The 24,882-nt window shown below is 47.9% G+C and overlaps 2 protein-coding genes across 2 annotated transcripts; both read right to left on the reverse strand.

The window, feature by feature from the left end:
- Positions 1–1,077: 1,077 nt before the first annotated feature.
- LOC142920800 (uncharacterized) lies at positions 1,078–7,596 on the reverse strand. The gene is made up of 2 exons (XM_076062886.1): positions 7,458–7,596; positions 1,078–2,320 (listed from the first exon to the last, which is right to left on the reverse strand). Exon 2 carries the CDS (start codon positions 2,290–2,292, stop codon positions 1,078–1,080), a length of 1,215 nt encoding a protein of 404 aa, XP_075919001.1. The 5' UTR covers positions 2,293–2,320; positions 7,458–7,596.
- A 10,270-nt stretch (positions 7,597–17,866) lies between these two features.
- LOC142920801 (uncharacterized) lies at positions 17,867–22,782 on the reverse strand (the record flags this gene model as incomplete). The annotated part of the gene is made up of 5 exons (XM_076062887.1): positions 17,867–18,750; positions 18,906–19,007; positions 21,575–21,635; positions 21,779–21,932; positions 22,447–22,782. Coding segments are annotated over 5 exons (701 nt in total), but the record flags the coding sequence as incomplete, so codon positions are not given.
- Between the last annotated feature and the right edge of the window lie 2,100 nt (positions 22,783–24,882).

Consider the following 24,882-nt stretch of genomic DNA (forward strand, 5'->3'; position numbering starts at 1 on the left):
GCGGGTGCTGCAGGATTTCAGTCCTTCATGACATAGTGTGTTACCAATTGTTTTCTTAGTGACTATGGTCCCAGCTGCCTTGAGATCATTGACAATATCCTCCTGTGTAGTTCTGGGATGATTCCTCACCGTTCTCATGATCATTGCAACTCCACGAGGTGAGATCTTGCATGGAGCCCCAGGCCGAGGGAGATTGACAGATCTTTTGTGTTTCTTCCATTTGCGAATAATCACACCAACTGTTGTCACCTTCTCACCAAGCTGCTTGGCAATGGTCTTGTAGCCCATTCCAGCCTTGTGTAGGTCTGCAATCGTGTCCCTGACATCCTTGGAGAGCTCTTTGGTCTTGGCCATGGTGGAGAGTTTGGAATCTGATTGATTGATTGCTTCTGTGGACAGGTGTGCTCCTAATCTCAGCTCGTTACCTGTATAAAAGACACCTGGGAGCCAGAAATCTTTCTGCTTGAGAGGGGGTCAAATACTTATTTCCCTCATTAAAATGCAAATCAATTTATAACATTTTTGACATGCGTTTTTCTGCATTTTGTTGTTGTTATTCTGTCTCTCACTGTTCAAATAAACCTAGCATTAAAATTATAGACTGATCATTTCTTTGTCAGTGGGCAAACGTACAAAATCAGCAGGGGATCAAATACTTTTTTTCCCTCGCTGTAGATGCCACCACCACCATCTGTTGCGCGCCGGTTGAACTTACGACTCTCGGTACGAGCAGCTGCAAGTGGACATACGGACCAGGTTTGTTCGCATCTCTGAAAGTTCGTAAGTCGAATGTTCATAAGTAAGGAAGTCCCTGTAGTAATGTTCGTACATAGAGTACATGCTGTGATGTCCATAGGTAGGGGAATCCACGTCGTAGCGCTCTTAAGTATGGGAATCTCTGAAGTAATGTTCGTAAGTAGGGGCGTCTCTATAGTAATGCTTGTAAACAGGGGCGTCTTGCGGTAATGTAACGGAATCCCTGCAGCAGTGATAGTAAATAGAAGAATCCCTCTGGCGATGCTCATAAGGGAGTATCTGCGGTAATGATTGTAAGTAGGGAAGTCCTCGCAGTAACGTTCATAAGTAGGGGATTATCTGAAGTGATGTTTGTAAGTAGAGGAGTTCCCTGCCTTGGTGATTGGCTTCACTTCTCCTCCATCTTGCACCCTGAGTCAAACGGGGAGACGCGGCCGCGACCTCCCCGAGGCTATCGTCGTCGTCCCCGCCGCCGCCGCCACGCCAGGCGTTTTCTATCAGCTTGAAAATAACGAGATCCGACTCTGTCCAGGAGGAGCCCCCTCGGGTCGCGTCGTCGATGGCCTCCGAGGGGAGACCTCCGAGAGTCGACGACGTCGAAGTGGAGGCGGTGGAGGAGGTCACGGCGGAGGCGACGTCAAAGATCCGTTCCCAGGGGTCCCCTCCGTCGGAACACGGCAAAGCCTCGTCTCCAATCGACTCCATGGGAGAGCACTTGTAGCCTACGTCCTCCACCTCGTCTAACTCATCACACGGGACACGCTCCCCCACCTCGTCTAACTCATCACACGGGACACGCTCCCCCACCTCGTCTAACTCATCACACGGGACACACTCCCCCACCTTGTCAAACTCATCCCACAAGACACGCTCCCCCACCTTGTCAAACTCATCCCACAGGATACGCTGCACTTCATCTTCCACCTCGTCTAACTCATCCCACGGGACACGCTCCCCCACCTCGTCTAATTCATCACATGGGACACGCTCCCCCACCTCGTCTAACTCATCACACGGGACACGCTCCCCCACCTTGTCTAACTCATCACGCGGGACACGCTCCTCCACCTTGTCAAACTCATCCCACGGGACACGCTCCCCCACCTTGTCAAACTCATCCCACAGGATACGCTGCACTTCATCTTCCACCTCGTCTAACTCATCCCACGGGACACGCTCCCCCACCTCGTCTAACTCATCACATGGGACACGCTCCCCCACCTTGTCAAACGCATCCCACAGGACACGCTCCCCCACCTCGTCTAACTCATCACACAGGACACGCTGCACCTCATCGTCCAGCTTGTCGAACTCATCCCACGAGGCACACTCCAGCTTGTCTAACTCATCCCACGGGTCACGTTCCACCTGCTGTCCCTCCTCCTTTTCCTCCGCCTCTTCCTCCTCCACCTCCTCCTCTTTCTCCTCCACCACCACACAAAGCCCTTCCAAGGTAACGCTCCGCTGGGCTAAGTGGAGCTGGGTGTGAGCGCCGCCGCCGACGTGGTGAGTCTCCACGTCGTCTGGAAGATCCATTGCTTCAACATTCACGGCATTCTCTTTCCTGGGGGGCGGGGGGTTTGTTTAAAATAAAATATAAGAGTTATTATCATGCTCTTGGTAAAGTCATGTAGGTAAAAAATAAAACAACAAAAATCACGACGTTTCGGCCACAACACAAGCAGCCTTCATCAGGTGAAGGGACCAGACTTTCTCGAGGACAGCGCTGGAGTGAAACACAGCCACGCTCAGACCGTGACCTTTAAGCTGCGTGAGAGTAATTAAGGTGCCTTGTCATTATCTGTATCGTTATAATATCTTTATCACGATTATCCGTATTATCAGTATCTGTATCATTGTCATTATCTGTATCATTATAATATCTTTATCACAATTATCCGTATTATCAGTATCCGTATCAGTCATTATCTGTATCGTTATAATATTTTTATCACGATTGTCTGTATTATCAGTATCCGTATCATTGTCATTATCTATATCGTTATATCTTTATCACGATTGTCCGTATTATCAGTATCCGTATCATTGTCATTATCTGTATCGTTATAATATCTTTATCACGATTATCCGTATTATCAGTATCCGTATCATTGTCATTATCTGTTTTGTTATAATATATTTATCACGATCATCCGTATTATCAGTATCCGTATCATTGCTATCATCATTACGATTATCATAAATTGATAAAATTATCCTTGTTATCCTTATTGTTCATTATTGTTAATGTTATCATTGTTACCATTATTGTTCTTAATCTGTCATGATAATTATCATTATTAAACGAGGTCATTTAATATTCTTGGGTCTTTCGGTAAAGTCACTTAGATAGGTTCAAAGAAAATAACAAAAAAATGTTTTGTGTTAAAAAAATATTTTTGTTATTTCAAAATCAGTGAAGTTGTTAACAACACTTTAGGTGGGTAAACAAATTAAAGATTAAAGATGAATCTTGGAAAACATAAACCAAATAATGATTATTAGAGTTAAGCCAAGGGTCACCCAGAGGAGATGGAGCGAGATGGGTTGATCACGGGACCGAGAGAAAAGGATTCCATAGAGGAAGCCTATCGGCCGCCTTTTTTCCCAGCCACATGCGGTAGCAATAAAACGGCAAAGGGAGAGAACACGACTCCCACCGAGATAGACAAAGGTGACACCCGACCGCGAAGGAAGGAGCCAGGCCTTGATGAGACATCTCATCACCACAATAAAATAGAACAAACACACATACATCAGACAAAATAGGACAAAACTCAGCAACAAGAATAAGTCTTCTTTGGTTCTTTCGGTAAAGTCACGTAGAATGAGAATAAAACAATAAATTAATAAAATAAAATAACACAATAAAATTCTCACGACGTTTCGGCCACAACACAAGTGGCCTTCATCAGGTGAAGGGACGAGACTGTCTCGAGGACAGCGCTGGAGCGAACACAGCCAAGCTCAGACCGCGACCTTTAAGCTGTGTGAGAAGAAACAGAGCGCCTTGACAAAGGAATTAGCATTTGGTATTACCTTAGAGTCGCGGCATCTCTTCAGAAAGGTGAGAGACTCGATTAGTTGAGCCTTCTTATCCCGGAGTCTGTTGAATGATCTTAAGGTTATGTGGAATCCCTCCCCGTAGAGGCGGTTAAATTTCGATTTAAAGCCGCGACTCTAAGGTAATACCAAATGCTAATTCCTTTGTCAAGGCGCTTTGTTTCTTCTCACACAGCTTAAAGGTCGCGGTCTGAGCTTGGCTGTGTTCGCTCCAGCGCTGTCCTCGAGACAGTCTCGTCCCTTCACCTGATGAAGGCCACTTGTGTTGTGGCCGAAACGTCGTGAGAATTTTATTGTGTTATTTTATTTTATTATTTTATTATTTTATTCTCATTCTACGTGACTTTACCGAAAGAACCAAAGAAGATGAATCCTTGCAGTCACGAAAGCTTTAAAGAATAAGTTGACATTATAGGAATCTACACACTCGCTACGATAAAAAAACAGACTACAATCTACATAGTGGGTATTACTTCTCGTACATAATACTGATACTAACGTTATTCACCTTAAATTACACTACATCTTGCCATTTACGTGACTTTACAAAAACCATAGAAATTAATTCCAGCAGTCAAGAAGCTTAACCGAAACTAAGTTATACCTCTAAAACTGAGGACACCAATAAATTACTCTAGTATAACAGCACGGGTCCGCGGATACTGACAGGGGGACGAAATAAAAAAACCCCTAAGAAATACGTGGTGATTACAATGTTAAATCACAAATCTTGGGAAACATTAACCAAATAATAATTATGCATTATTAAACCGAGGGTTATCCAGAAAAGATGAGGCGAAATAGGTCACACACAACCAAGATAAACTGTATCCCATAGGAAAAGACCCTCCCAACCGTCTTTGTCTTCCCGCAGCACGGCATAGCAAAGAATGTAACGCCCAGAGCGAGGGAAATTACTCTTGTATTGCAGGGGGGCATCTGTGTTCCACAGATGAAAAGATGGCTTGGGGAGAGACACAGATGGCTTAATAAATGACACACACACAGACACACATACAACTCCCCCCCCCCCCCCACAACACAGAGCGAGATCATAGAAAGTTCCGGTCCTTTGTGAGAAGGCGAGTAGAGAAAGAAATTTTGGCATAAAAAGAGAGACACGGGCCATACATTGCAACACAGCTACCAGCGGCAGAAGACGGCGATCATCAGCTACCGAAGATGACCAGCTACCGAAGATAACAGCCAGCCACCGACGCAGGAGATCACCGCCGACGCAGAAGAAGACTCCGCAACTCATCCAGGATGGTGAGGCTCGCCGAGTAGCGACATGCTACGCCGTGCAAATTCAGCGCCGTCCGAAGAAGTATCGCTCGAAAATCATTCTGCTCTGGGCGTCGACTCACAAGAGCCACTGCAGTTCGAGCTAAGCTGACCAGAATTCCAGCGTCATCCATCGACGAACGAAAGCATCGTTCGTCGCCAGAGAGCCGGAGCCGGCGCGCACCAAGCAAGGGTGTCAGCTGCCAGCGGAAGAGCTGTGGGTGCTACCTGAAGACGGGATCATCGCGTCGTCCCGACTCTTCGGACTGGCTGCGGACCGAACTCCGGCCGCCCGTGTGAGAGGAGAACCCAGCTATCCGTATGACATGCACGCCGCCACACATTGCAACGCATCACCTGGCATCTGCTTGACGCAAATAATTGATCAACAACACATCCCCACTCAACCCATACCATGCCCACTCAACACATATACACGAATCATTACTAAGAAGACTCATGATAAGTGCGTCAAGTATCAACTGATAACGAAGAACACGGTTGCCATTGGGTTACGGGGAAACGGTCGTGTAGAAGTATTTTTAGTAGTTATGTTTCTTTTTGATTTGCATAAATATTATCAACGAATTCATTGATGAAAACTAAACGTTTAAAAACATAAGTTACGAATTCACACACTCACAGGGAGAACACTGCGTTGAAATCTTCCTTTGATCACAGAATCTGGCCCGTGAATGTATTGAAACCTCAGCCAATTAATGAGTATTTGCTGAAGCAGGCCTACTGCTGCACACCATGGTTTCAACATTTCGTTAACTTACGTAATCTTGCCCATGGATTCATTGCCGTATACGTTTTGCCTTCGGGATAAGTTTCTTTATTGCCTTCGTGCGAATGTCGTTGCATGAATTTTTTAAGGACTTTTATTCCTTTTGATTTAAAGCTTTCGTGACTACAGTAATTCATATTCTTAGCTCTTTCGGTAAAGTCACGTTGAAGGGAAACAATAAAATAATAAAATATATATAAAACAATAAAAATTCTCACGACGTTTGTGTTATGGTGGAAACGTCGTGAGAATTTTTATTGTTTTATATATGTTTTATTGTTGCCCTTCAACGTGACTTTACCGAAAGAGCTAAGAAGGACTTTTATTCCTATTTGCCGTATATGCTCATGTTACTCTGATGAAGCAATCGTTTGTTCCGGTACCCAGTAAACAAACGTGATCATTGAGGGTTAAATGTATGAATCCATGAAGCCTTAGCCAATTGATGAGTATTTGCTGAAGCAGGCGTACTGCCACACACCCTTGTTCCAAGACATTTCGCAATTACGTAATCTTGCTCATGAATTAATTACCGTGTACTTTGCCTTCAGGACATGTTTCTTTATTGCCTTCGTATGAATATCGTTGCACGAATTTTTAAGGAGTTTTGTTCCCTATCGCCGTATATGATCGTGTTACTCTGAGGAAGTAATCAATTGTTCTGGTACCCAGTTAACAAACGTGATTATTGAGGGTTAAATGTATGGATCAATGAGGGGAACATCTCCTGGAATACTGTGTTGACAATTTCAAGCATAAGAATTCGCATATTAGAGTGTTAAAGTTTTGTTTAGAAATTAAAATTGCTTAACACAGCAGTGTTTGAGTGTTTATTTCCTAAGTTAATTCTTAATTACAAGAACTGTATCCTGCAGTGAGATTTGAATTTGGAGACCTGAGATAACACACTAATACATAATCAGTAAATGTTAAAGCGAGAATAATTGTATCATAGCGATCGATAATACGAACCTAGACAACAAAGCCGAGCTCAATCTGGCATACTTACAGCACACCTGCATAACTTCATACAATTAATTGTATGATGCCGATTGATGATACGACCCTGGGCAACGAAGCTAAGCCTAATTATCATAACTGTATACATTAGCATAATAGCATGCGTTCACATAAATTAATACGTCATATCTCCACTTAGCATAATTTATGCACATAATTGAAACATTAACATAACTTTGGATAATTACGCATAAAATTAAATTAAATTTTATTATTTACATCAACATTTTCATACAATAATCCTCAAATTAGTAAAAAAAATGCACTTACAGTTTAAGGGGTGACTGAAGATTTGCCATCTCACGATCTCTGTATAATTAAATTATTAAACACCTTAGGTGGGTGAACAAATTAAAGATTAAACCTTTAGGCCTAAGGCTTGAGGCCTACTAACCTGTTACTAGGCGAAGCCTGAATCCTCAATTACGTTTAACTTATAGGTTAAGGATGTTTCATGAGAACATTTATTACCGGAAGAAATCCGATTATCTATGAAGCTCTTCACCACCGCACATACACAAAGACACATTTAAACGATTCTTACTTTTTTGGGTGACGATATTCCCCCACGTGCTAAGAGACTCTCTCGCTCCTCCCAAGGCTCTCAGCTCAACATCGCCTTTCCCAAGACGCCGATTCTGCCGAGTCGAGCAGAGAACTTTAAACTCCTTCACCACATCCGAGGAATCCAATAACCAACAACCCCCTCAACGTTAAACTTGTTTACAAAACATCGGGCGGTCACCCGTGGGTCAACCCATGTTAAATTGAGGTGGTGGGGGAGTGGGAGTGTAACCCCGTTTACAATCATCCTTGTCGGTAATATTATGATTGTCATTGCTATTTTCATTGTTGTTACAATTATTATAACTATTTTTTATTGCACTTAAAGGTGACTGCCAACCTACCATGGAAGATATCTGACCGTGTCTGTCGTTTGTGAGGGGGACGAGGGAGCCGACGGAGGGGGCCGACGGAGCCGAGGGGGCCGACGGAGCTGGGGGGGCCGGGGGGGGGGCAACGGAGCCAGGGGGGACCGACGGAGTCGGGGGGGGGCCGACGGAGCTGGGTGGGGGCCGACGGAGCCGGGGGGGGCCGACGGAACCAGGGGGGGCGACGGAGTCGGGGGGGGGCGACGGAGCTGGGGGGGGCTGACGGAGCCAGGGGGGGGCCAACGGAGCTGGGGGGGGGGCGACAGAGCCAGGGGGGGGCCGACGGAGGAGGGGGCGGGGCCGACGGTGTCGGGGGGGGGCGACGGAGCCGGGGGGGCCGACGGAGCTGGGGGGGGGGGCCGACAGAGCCGGGGAGGGGCGACCAAGCCAGGGGGGGCCGACGGAGCTGGGGGGGGGGGCAATGGAGCCGGGGGGGGGGCGACGGAGCCAGCGGGGGAGCGATGGAGCCGGGGGGGGGTGACGGAGCTGGGGGGGGGCCGACGGAGTCAAGGGGGGGGGGGGCGGGGCGACGGCGCAAGCAGAGGGAGCCGACACTGACTTTCTCACACATCATACACTGACTCACTCACACATCATACACTGACTCACTCACACATCATACACTGACTTGCTCACACATCATACACTGACTCGCTCACACATCATGCACTGACTAACTCACACCATGCACTGACTCACTCACACATCATGCACTGACTCACTCACACATCATACACTGACTCACTCACACCATGCACTGACTCACTCACACATCATACACTGACTCGCTCACACATCATACACTGACTCACTCACATCATACACTGACTCGCTCACACATCATGCACTGACTAACTCACACCATGCACTGACTCACTCACACATCATACACTGACTTTCTCACACATCATACACTGACTCGCTCACACATCATACACTGACTCACTCACACATCATACACTGACTCACTCACACATCATACACTGACTCACTCACACATCATATACTGACTCACTCGCACATTATGCTCTGACTCACTCACACACCATGCACTGACTCACTCGCACATTATGCACTGACTCGCTCACACATCATACACTGACTCACTCACACATCATACACTGACTCACTCACACATCATACACTGACTCACTCACACATCATATACTGACTCACTCGCACATTATGCTCTGACTCACTCACACACCATGCACTGACTCACTCGCACATTATGCACTGACTCACTCACACATCATACACTGACTCACTCACACATCATACACTGACTCACACATCATACACTGACTCACTCACACCATGCACTGACTCACTCACACATCATACACAGACTCACTCACACATCATACACTGACTCACTCACACCATGCACTGACTCACTCACACATCATACACTGACTCACTCACACCATGCACTGACTCACTCACACATCATACACTGACTCACTCACACATCATACACTGACTCACTCTCACATCATACACAGACTCACTCACACATCATACACTGACTCACTCACACATCATGCACTGACTCACTCACACATTCTACACTGACTCACTCACACATCATACACTGACTCACTCACACATCATGCACTGACTCACTCACACATTCTACACTGACTCACTCACACATCATACACTGACTCACCCTCACATCATACACTGACTCACTCACACATCATACACTGACTCACTCTCACATCATACACTGACTCACTCACACCATGCACTGACTCACTCACACATCATACACTGACTTTCTCACACATACACTGACTCACTCACTCCATGCACTGACTTACTCACACATTATGCACTGACTCACTCACACATCATACACTGACTCACTCACACCATGCACTGACTCACTCACACATCATACACTGACTCACTCACACCATGCACTGACTCACTCACACCATGCACTGACTCACTCACACATCATGCACTGACTCGCTCATCATGCGCTTACTCACTCACACATCATACACTCGCACAACCACTGACCCATTCACTCATCATACACAGGTTCACTCATTGTTTGCTGGCTCACTTGCACATCATACACTGACTCACTCATCATGCGCTGACTAACACATCGTGCGCTGACTCACACATCATACACTCACACTGCCACTGACTCGCTCACACAGCATACACTCGCTCACACATCATTCACTAACTCACTCTTCATACGCTGACTCGCACATCATACACTCACTCACGCTGCTGCTGACTCACTCATCATACGCTGACTCGCACATCATACACTCACTCACTCTGCTGCTGACTCACTCACACATCATACACTGGGAGTGTCGTGCTGCCAGCTATGGCTGCAGTTTTTTTGTCGTACGAATTATGTATATCGTTTATTGTTAAATTTAAATTCACAGTTCCTATGATTACTGTTGGTACATTGTTTTTACAGCTTTATTTTGGTGATTCGAAAACATGGTTAATCTAAATTGTCTTATGGTTGTTGTTGTTGGCTTGCACCACATTGATTTTAACACACAGCGTTTTAACATGTTTTTTTGTGTGGAATATTTGCTGGTTTATTCCAGAATGTTTCTGTTACGCATTGTCGCTTTAAGATGTTCTGTGTTCAAATTTTGTTTGTTGCGGTTGCACCCGACTTAAGAGCCGCATGGCTCACAGGGCTACACCTAATAAATGAAACTTGAAAACTTGAAACTCTCTCTCTCTCACGCAAATGCGACACAACGCAGATGATCGCCACTGAACGCTGCCACCGCCCGATGTCGACCACCACCCCCGGGTTGAAGTCTTCAAGTGGTTGTGCCCGTGGCCATGGCAACGGGGGCTGCTGGAGGCTCCACGAGGCTTGGAGGTCGTCGTCATGGAGATTTACAAACTCGTCATCATCATCGTCGTCGTCGTCATGGAGATTAACACTCATCATCATCATCGTCGTCATGGAGATTTACAAACTCATCATCATCGTCGTCATCATGGAGATTGACAAACTCATCGTCATCGTCATGGAGATTGACAGACTCATCATCATCATCGTCTTCATGGAGATTTACAAACTCGTCATCATCATCGTCATCATGGAGATTGACAAACTCGTCATCATCATCGTCGTCATGGAGATTGACAACCTCATCATCATCATCGTCGTCGTCATGTAGATTGATAAACTCATATTCTTAGCTCTTTCGGTAAAGTCACGTTGAAGGGAAACAAAAAATAATAAAGTATATATATATTATATATATTTTATTATTGAAGGGAAACAATAAAATAATAAAAAATATATAAAACAATACAAATGATCACGTTTCGACCATAACACAAACGGTCGTCATCAGGTGTGTCGGTTTGCATTAATTTATTTATTTTAACGGTGCATTTATTTATTTATATTTTAAAAAAACGCCAGCGCCACGCGCAGCGATTTGGCAGTTTATTTAGAAGGACTAGTCCATCTATGTTCTGAAAAGAGGAGGGGGGAGACGAAAAATTAATGTATGCTGTCTGAAAGCCACTGTAAGCGTGAACAATCAATTAAGACCTGAAATAGTTTATCAAATCTTTCCAATGATTGCTAAGCCAGAATCCATCTTCTCGGTTGAAATTGTCTCTGTGCTTGTATATGTGGATAGCCTCATGAACGAATATCTCATGGTAGCCAGATGGCTTACAAAGAACCTGTCTTGGAAAAGTCAATGTCATGTGAGCCTACTGAATTATAACAATGATCTGCCACGGCCGAGGTGTTGGTCCTACCGTGTTTAAGGTCTGCTTTGTGTTCACGAATGCGGTCCGAGACATGACGTTTGGTTTCTCCAATGTAACTACTACCACAGAAGCAACTTAGTTTGTAGACACCAGGGTACTGTATGTCCGGAATCACATCTTTTACAGACGGAACCAGATCACGGATTTTATGTAATGTGTTGAAACGGACCTGGATCTTGTGTTTATTCAAGATTTTGGAGATCTTTTTTGTGATCCCCGCAATGTAGGGTAAAGTGATGGTTTTGAAAGGCTCCTCAAGAGGGTCCTTCTTCATGGTTTGAGTGATAGCTTTGCGGATTGTATAGTCGGAGTAACCATTAGCCTTAAGAGCTTGGTGTACGTGCTTGAGTTCACTGCCTATGTGTTCCTGGTCGGATATGCATTGGGCTCTATGATACTCTTGATGAGAGAATTCTTCTATGATGGATGGTGGTAGGAATCCGGTTTCAGATAAGCATCCGTATGGGTAGCTTTCCTGTAGACAGAGTGGCTCATTGAACCATCAGGTCTCTTTTTAATTAGGACATCCAAAAAAGGTAGCTTGCCATCTTTTTCGACTTCCATGGTAAATCTGATGGCTGGGTGTATGGAATTGATGTGGTCGAAGAATTGGTCTAGAGCAGGCCGGCCATGTGGCCAGATGATAAAGGTGTCATCCACGTACCTTTTCCATAAGGTTGGGTGCAGAGTGGCAGTCTGGATGGCGTCAGTCTCAAATTTCTCCATGAAAATGTTAGCTATAACCGGAGATAGGGGGGAGCCCATTGGGGCGCCCTCAGTTTGTAGAAAGTTCCATTCCAAGTGAAGTATGTATTGGTTAAACAGTCTCACCAGGGTGGGTACCTCAGTGTTTAGTCCTTGATGAACCAAGTCTTCAATGATTGCGATGGTGTCAGGTACAGGAACCTTGGTGAATAAGGAAACTACATCAAAACTGACAAGCAGGTCGTCTGGGGACAGGGAAATACCCTTGATTGTCGATACCAGGTGAGTAGAATTTTGTACCGCAGAGGTGGTTTTTCCAGTGAAAGGACGCAGGATATGAGACATCGTGATAATTTTTATTGTTTTATATATATTTTATTATTTTATTGTTTCCCTTAAACGTGACTTTACCGAAAGAGCTAAGAATATAAACATGTAGCTGTGATAACCAAACACATCTCCTGCAAAGAACTTGAAATTATGCTCGTGACAGATTCTATTAATCTTAATCATGGCATCCTGAGGGCACCCGGTCAGGCATATCTGCACGGTCAGAAACAAAAACCAAGACAAATGTTCAATTACAGTACATCTAGCATATGATACAAGAACCATCTTGGTTGGGTAAGTCATACAAAATGTAATTTCTATATTCTTTGGGTCTTTCGGTAAAGCCACGTAGATAGAAAAAATAATGAAAATAAGAACAATATCACGTTTCCATCGCAACACAAGCGATCGTCTTGTGTTGCGAGTAAATTCCTTTTATTATACATGTAACATTTAGGAATTAGTTGTATAATAAAAAAAATGTTAAAAAAGAGATGTTAAAAACATATTATACGCACGTTTACTATAACATTATCTTCAAGTCTGCTTATAAAACAGCTTTCGTTATAAAAGTGGAAGGTTTCAATCAAGTGTATACATGCTGCTGCCATCCTGTGGCTTACATTAACATGGATGGCGACTGCACTGCATGTTCTATACTAAACACACTTCTTATTCCTCCTATTCTTACCTGAAATTATATTTGGAAAATGAAATTGGCCTCCGAGGCATTTACAGCGCTAATTATCTGAATATTTCTCAATTTATTGATGCAATGCACACGTAACAAGAGGATTACAGCTGTAAACATTAAGATAGCATGGCTAGCGATAAAGCATCTCCCCAGCAATATTCCCCATCAATAAAACAAATTACGAGTTTGGTTGTTTAAACATTGCTTTTTAAGTTTATTAGGCTAATGGGGATTTAATCTTACCTTTTTGGGGAGCAAATCAGACCGTTGTCTTATATTTGTACATCACTTTATTAATTCACCACTGGATGAGGGCTTTCCACCATGTGAGTTGTGAGGATTATGGTGAGAGCAGGAGCATTAAGATGATAGAGCTGCCCACCATGAAGCATAACAGCAGCCTGCACTAAGCCGGTTTGTATGGTGGTCACCGATCGACGCACGATCCAGACTCAACCGTGCTGAGCTTCCGAGATCGCGTGAGATCGGACACATTCCTGGTGACTTGGTTAATTAACATTTAACCCAGTTGCACTCGATTTTTTGGGGGATTTTTTAATGCTTTGTTTTACGTAACCCCACACCCCCCCTTCTCTACTTTTCTAGAAGGAATTTTTTTTAAAATTTTTTGTTTTTTCTTCACGGCGCGCTCGCCAGTAAGGCCCCCCCCGTGCCTTGAGGCCCCCCCGTGCCTCGAGGCCCCCCCCGTGCCTTGAGGCCCCCCCGTGCCTCGAGGCCCCCCCGTGCCTTGAGGCCCCCCCGTGCCTTGAGGCCCCCCTGTGCCTCGAGGCCCCTCCCGTGCCTCGAGGCCCCCTCCGTGCCTCGAGGCCCCCACCCGTGCCTCGAGGCCCCCCCGTGCCTCGAGGCCCCCCCCCCCCCGTGCCTCGAGGCCCCCCCCCCGTGCCTCGAGGCCCCCCCCCCCGTGCCGCGAGGCGGAGCGCAGTACCGCTCCGGTCGCGTCGGCGAGCGGGAACGGAAGCGGCACTCGTCCACGACGCCGCCCGCCCCGGCGCCCCGGCCGCCCCGGCCCTCGCCCCGCCGCGCCGCGTAGAAGCCGTCGGTGCCCCACGCGAACCGCGGCGCCTCCATCAGCTCGGAGCCGCGGAGCGTCCTGGCCGAGCGGGGATCGCAGCGCAGCGTGGCGCGCGGCGCCAGCCACGCCGGGGCCTGGACGAGGCGGTGCGGACGCGGCCGGCGGCTTGAGTGGAGGAGGCTCATCGGCGATGGGGGAGCGGTGCCGCCCCTGCTTGCCGCTGCTTGCTGCCGCCGTGATCGCGGTGAGGGTAAGAACGGCGAAGCATAGTTCATAGTTTAATTCATTTGTTATAGCCCTGTGAGCCATTCAGCTCTTGAATCGGGTGCAACCTCAACAAACAAAAAACATGAACAAGAAAACATCTTAAAGTGATTATGTGACTGTGCAAACAGAAAATACAGGAAAAAATATCAAAATATTCCTGAAATAGCACCGTACACCAACGCTGTGTGCAAAAATCCCAGTGGGATGCAAGTCAAACAACAACAACCACAAGACAACTAACATTAAGGCCATCAGTCTAACTCCGTACTACAATAAACAAAAACATGGCCAAAACCCAAAAAACGTTTTCGAAATCACCAAAATAAAAGCCATGAATGCAATGTGGCTCCCTCCACTTGCCGGATTTCAGCTCCCTCACGCCTCGCTCCTCGCCTCACCTCCCCTCTCTCCTTGCCTCACCTCCTCTCTCTCGCCTCACCTCCTCTCGCTCGCCTCAACTCCGCACCTCAAATCACTCCCTTCTCGTCACACCACCAAACTCCCCACCCCCACACAAGTAGGCACGTGACTGCCCCTCCCCCCATCACGAGACCCGCCCACCCCCACCCGTAGAGGCACGTGACTGCCCCTCCCCCCATCACGAGACCCGCCCACCCCCACCCGTAGAGGCACGTGACTGCCCCTCCCCCCATCACGAGACCCGCCCACCCCCACCCGTAGAGGCACGTGACTGCCCCTCCCCCCATCACGAGACCCGCCCACCCGTAGAGGCACGTGACTGCCCCTCCCCCCATCACGAGACCCGCCCACCGCCTCCCCTCCGGGGGGGGCACGGGGGATCGTTGTCTCTAATTTATCAACAAAGCGCCATCGCCACGCGTGAGCAGCCACTAGAGGGCGCCATTGTCAAGACACGCGCCAGCTTCAGCGCTTTTGCATTTAAAGACGTCACACGAGACGGGTGTGTGGGCCAGCAACCACGCCCGGCCGCCTTTGTCTCCCCCCCCCCCCCCCCAGTTTGACCGGTTACGTCTTTGATGGTGTTGGGTAGGGCGCATCCGTGAGCGGGAATCGAACTCGGGTGTCTGTCAGGTGCCTCTCTTCGGATGTGTTTGGCCGTGAATTGTCTTGTAGTTTGTTTTGGCTGCGTGCGAGTCTATGGGTCTCTGTGTGAGTCTATGGGTCTCTATGGGTCTCTGTGTGAGTCTATCGCTCTGTGATTCTGTGGCTCTCTGTGTGAGTCGATGGCTCTCCGTGTGAGTCTATGTCTCTGTGATTCTGTGGCTCTGTGTGAGTCAATGGCTCTCCGTGTGAGTCTATGGCTCTGTCGTTGTGACTCTGTGTCATTCTGTGGCTCTCCGTGAGTCTATGGCTGTCATTGTGTGGCTCTCTGTGTGAGTCGATGGCTCTCCGTGTGAGTCTATGGCTCTGTCATTGTGTGGCTCTGTCATTCTGTGGCTCTCCGTGTGAGTCTGTCTCTGTGATTGTGGCTCTCCGTGTGAGTCTATGGCTCTGTCATTGTGTGGCTCTGTGTGAGTCGATGGCTCTGTCATTATGTGGCTCTGTGTGAGTCTGTGGCTCTCCGTGTGAGTCTATGGCTCTCTGTGTGAGTCTATGGCTCTGTGATTCTGTGGCTCTCTGAGTCTGTAGCTCTCTGTGTGAGTCTCTGGCTCTGTGATTCTGTGGCTCTGTGTGAGTCTGTAGCTCTCTGTGTGAGTCTATGGCTCTGTGATTCTGTGGCTGTCTGTGTGAGTCTGTGGCTCTCTGTGTGAGTTTATGGCTCTGTGATTCTGTGGCTCTCCGTGTGAGTCTGTGGCTCTCTGTGTGAGTCTATGTCTCTGTGATTCTGTGGTGCTCCGTGTGAGTCAATGTCTCTCCGTGTTGCGATCTAAACGTGGTGGTATTTTTTATTCACTTTATTTGTTCTATCTACGTGACTTTACTGAAAGAACCAGAGAATATGAATAAGCAGTACGGCTCTGGGTGAACGGGCAGAAGAACATCACAAAACAATCGACGGATCCTACTAATGCAGTGTGTCGTAGTGTATAATGTAGTATATAGTGTAGTGTATAGTAGTATAGTGTAGTGTATATAGTGTATAATGTAGTATATAGTGTAGTATATATAGTGTGTAGTGTATAGTGTGTAGTGTAGTATATATAGTGTGTAGTGTATAGTGTAGTGTATAGTGTAGTGTATAGTGTAGTGTATTGTATAGTGTAGTATATATAGGGTAGTGTATAGTGTAGTGTATGGTGTAGTGTATAGTGTAATGTATAGTGTAGTGTAGTACACTAGTACAGCACACTGGTGGGTTAGCGAGCCAAGCAACAACAGAGCGTAGTATATATAGTGTGTAGTGTATAGTGTAGTGTATAGTAGTGTATAGTGTATAGTGTAATGTATAGTGTATAGTGTAGTATATAGTGTAGTGTATAGTGTAGTGTATAGTGTAATGTATAGTGTAGTGTAGTACACTAGTACAGCACACTGGTGGGTTAGCGAGCCAAGCAACAAAATAGTGTAGTATATATAGTGTGTAGTGTATAGTATAGTATAGTGTGTAGTGTAATATATAGTGTAGTATATATAGTGTGTAGTGGAGTGTATAGTGTAGTGTGTAGTGTATAGTGTAGTGTATAGTATAGTGTATAGTGTAGTGTATAGTATAGTGTAGTGTATAGTAGTGTAGTGTATAGTAGTGTATAGTGTAGTGTATAGTGTAGTGTATAGTATAGTGTATAGTGTAGTATATAGTGTAGTGTATAGTGTAGTGTATAGTGTAGTGTAGTAGACTAATACAGAACAGTGGTGGGTTAAATTTCGATTTAAAGCTTTCGTGACTGCAAGGATTCATCTTCTTTGGTTCTTTCGGTAAAGTCACGTAGAATGAGAATAAAATAATAAATTGATAAAATAAAATAACACAATAATATTCTCACGACGTTTCAGCCACAACACAAGCGGCCTTCATCAGGTGAAGGGACGAAACTCTCTGGTAGGACAGCGCTGTCCAGTGTGCTGTCCCTTCACCTGATGAAGGCCACTTGTGTTGTGGCCGAAACGTCGTGAGAATATTATTGTGTTATTTTATTTTATCAATTTATTATTTTATTCTCATTCTACGTGACTTTACCGAAAGAACCAAAGAAAACTGGTGGTTTAGCGAGCCAAGCAACAACATTTGCACTCTGGACACCGTGACATTTCACCAGCAATCACAACAACCAGCTTCGTCAGGCGACAGCCACATTTGTGCATTTATTCATTTACACAATCTAACCCGGCTGATATCGGCTCGCCGAAAACCAACAGCGTCAAACTACGAAAGTGCTGCGGCATCGCGGGAGCGGCCGATGAAACTGGCCGGGTTCGGGGAGAAATAAAAAACCGAGACGCTGACGGGGCGCACGAAGGCTCACGGCGTTGTACGCGCCATCGTGACGCCGCCTGTCGCCCCGGTAAAACAATAATATAAATACGCGGAACTCCCTCTCCGTGCCGGACGTCGTGACGGACCGTGCCGATGTCGCCGCTCATTGACCCCCGGCCACGCGAGGGCGAATTTAAATTCTCCCCCCACCCCCCCACCCCCCTCTCCCTGGCTCCCTAGCACCACGCCCAGTCGCCTCCCGTCCAGCGGCACACCAACGCCGGGGGAAAGCGCTGGGAGGTGAGAGACCGTCGCGAAGACTAAAATAAAATAACAAAAACACTGCGTCCGGTAACGGAGAGCTCTTTCGTAAAACAAAATTCCCACCCCCACCCCACCCAAAAAAAAAGTGAAAAGCCAAACTCGGGGCACCGATTGTAACTGGCACGAGGCAAATATCCCCCAATGCTGAAAAACATCGCTCAGTTGGGATCAAACAACAACAACAACAATTCTTCTTGGTTCTTTCGGGGGGGGTGGGGGGTTCACCCGCTCGCGAAGCGACAATCCCCGGCGTTGCCAGTGGCAACCGGAGGCACGGCAAGGCGGAGCACTCCAAGGTGGAGCGCGGCAAGGTGGAGCACGGCAAGGTGGAGCACTCTCGCTCCTCCCCCCCCCCGCCCCACCCCGAGCCGCTTCTCAAAAATCTTCCTTCCACTCCTCGTCGTCATCTTCGTCTGTGAAAACCTGCTGGGGTCGGAATAAATTAGAGAGACGGTGACCGACCCCACCCCCACCCACCCCCACCCACTGGGGTGGCCAGAAGTGGATCGCTCACTCAGCCTAAGCAGTGGGCGGACACTCGCTCACCGCTCGCTCGCTCGCCACCCACCCCTCCTCACCGTGTAGTCGTAGCTGCCAGCTCCGCTGTCTTGGTGCTGAGGCTGCGGTGGCAACTCGTGCAGCTCCATATCCGCCTTGTTGCCACTCTCTAGCGTTAGCAACTACACACGGAGCATCCCCACAACACGCACAGTGTGTGGTGAGTCTGTGGGTCTCTGTGTGGTGAGTCTGTGGGTCTCTGTGTGGTGAGTCTGTGGGTCTCTGTGTGGTGAGTCTGTGGGTCTCTGTGTGGTGAGTCTATGGGTCTCTGTGTGGTGAGTCTATGGGTCTCTGTGTGGTGAGTCTATGGGTCTCTGTGTGGTGAGTCTGTGGGTCTCTGTGTGGTGAGTCTATGGGTCTCTGTGTGATGAGTCTGTGGGTCTCTGTGTGGTGAGTCTGTGGGTCTCTGTGTGGTGAGTCTATGGGTCTCTGTGTGGTGAGTCTATGGGTCTCTGTGTGGTGAGTCTATGGGTCTCTGTGTGGTGAGTCTGTGAGTCTCTGTGTGGTGAGTCTATGGGTCTCTGTGTGGTGAGTCTGTGGGTCTCTGTGTGGTGAGTCTATGGGTCTCTGTGTGGTCAGTCTATGGGTTTCTGTGTGGTGAGTCTATGGGTCTCTGTGTTGTGAGTCTGTGGGTCTCTGTGTGGTGAGTCTATGGGTCTCTGTGTGGTGAGTCTATGGGTTTCTGTGTGGTGAGTCTATGGGTCTCTGTGTTGTGAGTCTGTGGGTCTCTGTCTGGTGAGTCTATGGGTTTCTGTGTGGTGAGTCTGTGGGTCTCTGTGTAGTGAGTCTGTGGGTCTCTGTGGTGAGTCTGTGGGTCTCTGTGTGGTGAGTCTATGGGTCTCTGTGTGGTGAGTCTGTGGGTTTCTGTGTGGTGAGTCTATGGGTCTCTGTGTGGTGAGTCTATGGGTTTCTGTGTGGTGAGTCTATGGGTCTCTGTGTTGTGAGTCTGTGGGTCTCTGTGTGGTGAGTCTATGGGTCTCTGTGTGGTGAGTCTATGGGTCTCTGTGTGGTGAGTCTGTGGGTCTCTGTGTGGTGAGTCTATGGGTCTCTGTGTGATGAGTCTGTGGGTCTCTGTGTGGTGAGTCTGTGGGTCTCTGTGTGGTGAGTCTATGGGTCTCTGTGTGGTGAGTCTATGGGTCTCTGTGTGGTGAGTCTATGGGTCTCTGTGTGGTGAGTCTGTGAGTCTCTGTGTGGTGAGTCTATGGGTCTCTGTGTGGTGAGTCTGTGGGTCTCTGTGTGGTGAGTCTATGGGTCTCTGTGTGGTCAGTCTATGGGTTTCTGTGTGGTGAGTCTATGGGTCTCTGTGTTGTGAGTCTGTGGGTCTCTGTGTGGTGAGTCTATGGGTCTCTGTGTGGTGAGTCTATGGGTTTCTGTGTGGTGAGTCTATGGGTCTCTGTGTTGTGAGTCTGTGGGTCTCTGTCTGGTGAGTCTATGGGTTTCTGTGTGGTGAGTCTGTGGGTCTCTGTGTAGTGAGTCTGTGGGTCTCTGTGGTGAGTCTGTGGGTCTCTGTGTGGTGAGTCTATGGGTCTCTGTGTGGTGAGTCTGTGGGTTTCTGTGTGGTGAGTCTATGGGTCTCTGTGTGGTGAGTCTATGGGTTTCTGTGTGGTGAGTCTATGGGTCTCTGTGTTGTGAGTCTGTGGGTCTCTGTGTGGTGAGTCTATGGGTCTCTGTGTGGTGAGTCTATGGGTTTCTGTGTGGTGAGTCTATGGGTCTCTGTGTTGTGAGTCTGTGGGTCTCTGTCTGGTGAGTCTATGGGTTTCTGTGTGGTGTGTCTGTGGGTCTCTGTGTGGTGAGTCTGTGGGTCTCTGTGTGGTGAGTCTGTGGGTCTCTGTGTGGTGAGTCTATGGGTCTCTGTGTGGTGAGTCTGTGGGTCTCTGTGTGGTGAGTCTATGGGTCTCTGTGGGGTGAGTCTATGGGTCTCTGTGTGGTGAGTCTATGGGTGTCTGTGTGGTGAGTCTATGGGTGTCTGTGTGGTGAGTCTGTGGGTCTCTGTGTGTTGAGTCTGTGGGTCTCTGTGTGGTGAGTCTATGGATCTCTGTGTGGTGAGTCTGTGGGTCTCTGTGTGGTGAGTCTATGGGTATCTGTGTGGTGAGTCTGTGGGTATTATTTTGGCAATCGTCATCAGGAGGAGAAAAGAGGGGGATGAAAGCCGCTGAAGCAGCAGGCTGTTTTAAAGTTTTAAAGTTGGGTGTAGCCCAAGGGTCATAAACAAAGTGGGCACAACTTTACCGAAAGACCCAAAGAAAATGAATTCCTGCAGTCACGAAAGCTTTAGGTCGAGTCTAAGTGTGTCTCTATATATACACTACACTATACACTACACTATACACTACACTACTATACACTACACTATACACTACACTATACACTACACTACACACTACTATACACTACACTACTATACACTACACTATACTATACACACTACACTAGTATACACTACACTATACACTACACTATACACTACACTATACACTACACACTACACTATACACTACACTACACACTATACACTACTATACACTACACTATACACTACACTAGTATACACTACACTATACACTACACTATACACTACACTACACACTAAACTATACACTACACTACACACTACACTATACACTACACTACACACTACACTATACACTACACTATACACCCCTCTGTGTCCTGGCGGTGTGCCACTCACGTAGCCACGGTCGCCCTCCGCGTTTCTCTGCGGTGCCTTGGGGAGAGTGGGGGGATCCTCCCTGCACGCATGTGGGTAGTGGGGGGGTAGTGGGGGGGTAGTGGGGGGGGTGGTGGGTGGGGGCACAACGGCAGGTCGTCACAAAGATGACCCCGCGGGCACCGCCGACGTCCGCCCCACGTCCGAGAGAAGCGAGCGACTCACGTGGGGCCCCAGGGCTCCTGCCAATGCTGCTGCTGCCGGCGGCGTCGGCGGCGGTAGAGCAGCAGCAGCAGCAGCGTGGCCACCAGGGCGAGGGACACGGCGAGGATCGCGGCCGGAGCGGCCCAGCTGGCCCGGCCCGCCGCCGCCGCCTTCTCTGCGTGGCACAACAACGATCCCCCGCGTGGCGTGAGCGTGCCGCCGTAGCACGACGACGACAACCGCCGCGATGACCACACGCGCCAGGCTAGGTGCGCTTTGAGGCTCGTGGCGCTCGCACCCGGGCGTTGCGGGTCGAGGGAGCGAGACGAAGGGACGGACGGAGACAAAGTCTCCCCCGTAAAGGCCCCGGCGGACTGTCGGGGCGGGTGCCGTTAGCGAGTATCAGCAGCTGTGAAGGCCGTGATTGTGACAAACGAGGGGATGGGTGGCCAGAACAGGGACACACACACGGACACACACACGGACACGCACACACACACATGGACACGCACGCACACACACACACGCACGCGGACACGCACGCACACACACACATGCACACGCACGCACACGCATACGGACAGACAACCATGCACACGCACACGGACAGACACGCACCAACACACGTGCATGCACGCACAAACGTACACGGACACACACACATGCAACATTCAGAGATGCGAACAAACCTGTTCGTGTGTCCAGTTGCCTGTTCAGACCGAAAGTCGTGAGTTCAACCGGCGTGCAACAGACGGCGGTGGTGGCGTCTACATCGGTAGAACGTGAAGATCCAGTGTCATTTACATCTGTAGAACGTGAAGATCCAGTGTCATTTACATCTGTAGAACGTGAAGAACCAGTGGCAGAACGTGAAGAACCAGTGGTATCTACATCTCCAGAAGGTGAAGAACCAGTGGCATCTACATCTCCAGAAGGTGAAGAACCAGTGGCATCTACATCTGCAAAACGAGAAGAACCAGTGACATTAATATCAACAGAATACGAAAAACCAGTGACATGTACATCTGCAGAATGTAAAGAACCAGTGCCATCTACATCTACAGAATGTGAAGAACCAGTGGCATCTACATCTGCAGAACGTGAAGAACCAGTGGGATCTACATCTGTAGAACGTGAAGAACCAGTGGCATCTACATCTGTAGAAGGTGAAGAACCAGTGGCATCTACATCTGTAGAACGTGAAGAACCAGTGGCATCTACATCTGCAGAACGCGAAGAACCAGTGGCCTCTACATCTGCAGAACGTGGAGATCCAGTGTCATTTACATCTGCAGAACATGAAGAACCAGTGGCATCTACATCTGCAGAGCGTGAAGAACCAGTGGCATCTACATCTGCAGACAGTGAAGAACCAGTGGCATCTACATCTGCAGAGCGTGAAGAACCAGCGGCATCTAATCTGCAGAACGTGAAGAATCAGTGGCATCTACATCTGCTGAACGTGAAGAACCAGTGGCATCTACATCTGCAGAGCGTGAAGAACCAGCGGCATCTACATCTGTAGAACGTGAAGAACCAGTGGCATCTACATCTGCAGAACGTGAAGAACCAGTGGCATCTACATCTGCAGAACGTGAAGAATTAGTGGCATCTACATCTGCAGAGCGTGAAGAACCAGTGGCATCTACATCTGCAGAGCGTGAAGAATTAGTGTAATCTACATCTGTAAAAGGTGAAGAACAAGTGGCATCTACATCTGCAGAACGTGAAGAACCAGTGGCATCTATATCTGCAGAACGTGAAGAACCAGTGGCATCTACATCTGCAGAACGTGAAGAACCAGTAGCATCTACATCAGCTTTGGGTCTCTGTGTGAGTCTATGGGTCTCTGTCTGAGAAGTCTATGGGTGTCTGTGTGAGTAGTCTATGGGTGTCTGTGTGATGAGTCTATGGGTCTCTGTGTGAGTAGTCTATGGGTCTCTGTGTGAGTCTATGGGTGTCTGTGTGAGTAGGTTATGGGTGTCTGTATGATGAGTCTATGGGTCTCTGTGTGAGTCTATGGGTCTCTGTGTGAGTAGTCTATGGGTCTCTGTGTGAGTAGTCTATGGGTCTCTGTGTGAGTCTATGGGTGTCTGTGTGAGTCTATGGGTCTCTGTGTGAGTGGTCTATGGGTCTCTGTGTGAGTCTATGGGTGTCTGTGTGAGTCTATGGGTCTCTGTGTGAGTAGTCTATGGGTCTCTGTGTGAGTAGTCTATGGGTGTCTGTGTGATGAGTCTATGGGTCTCTGTGCGAGTAGTCTATGGGTCTCTGTGTGAGTAGTCTATGGGTGTCTGTGTGGTGAGTCTATGGGTCTCTGTGTGAGTAGTCTATGGGTCTCTATGTGAGTAGTCTATGGGTCTCGGTGTGATGAGTCTATGGGTCTCTGTGTGAGTCTATGGGTCTCTGTGTGAGTAGTCTATGGGTGTCTGTGTGATGAGTCTATGGGTCTCTGTGTGAGTCGATGGGTCTCTCTGTGAGTAGTCTATGGGTGTCTGTGTGATGAGTCTATGGGTCTCTGTCTGAGTCTATGGGTCTCTGTGTGAGTAGTCTATGGGTCTCTGTGTGAGTAGTCTATTGGTCTCTGTGTGAGTCTGTGGGTCTCTGTGTGAGTAGTCTATGGGTCTCTATGTGAGTAGTCTATGGGTCTCTGTGTGAGTCTGTGGGTCTCTGTGTGAGTAGTCTATGGGTCTCTGTGTGAGTAGTCTATGGGTCTTCTTTGGTTCTTTCGGTAAAGTCACGTAGAATGAGAATAAAATAATACATTTATAAAATGAAATAACGCAATAAAATTCTCACGACGTTTCGGCCACAACACAAAGCGGTCTTCATCAGGTGAAGGGACGAGACTGTCTGGAGGACAGCGCTGGAGCGAACAAAGCCACGCTGAGATCGCGACCTTTAAGCTGTGTGAGAAGAAACAAAGCGCCTTGACAAAGGAATTAGCATAGAATTTAGCATTGAAATGGCTGAGTGATTAGCTTGTGACTGGTCACAGAAATGGCTATGTTAAAGTCAAAGCATACACATCCACAGAGGCACCCATTGACAAAGGAATTAGCATAGAATTTAGCATTGAAATAGCTGAGTGATTCGCTTGTGACTGGTCACAGAAAAGGCAATGTTAA

This window comes from Petromyzon marinus, unplaced genomic scaffold (genome assembly GCF_048934315.1).
Source record: "Petromyzon marinus isolate PM22_M1 ecotype Great Lakes invasive population unplaced genomic scaffold, UKy_Petmar_22M1.pri1.0 PM_G_Scaffold_76, whole genome shotgun sequence".
Taxonomy (NCBI): Eukaryota; Metazoa; Chordata; class Hyperoartia; order Petromyzontiformes; family Petromyzontidae; genus Petromyzon; species Petromyzon marinus.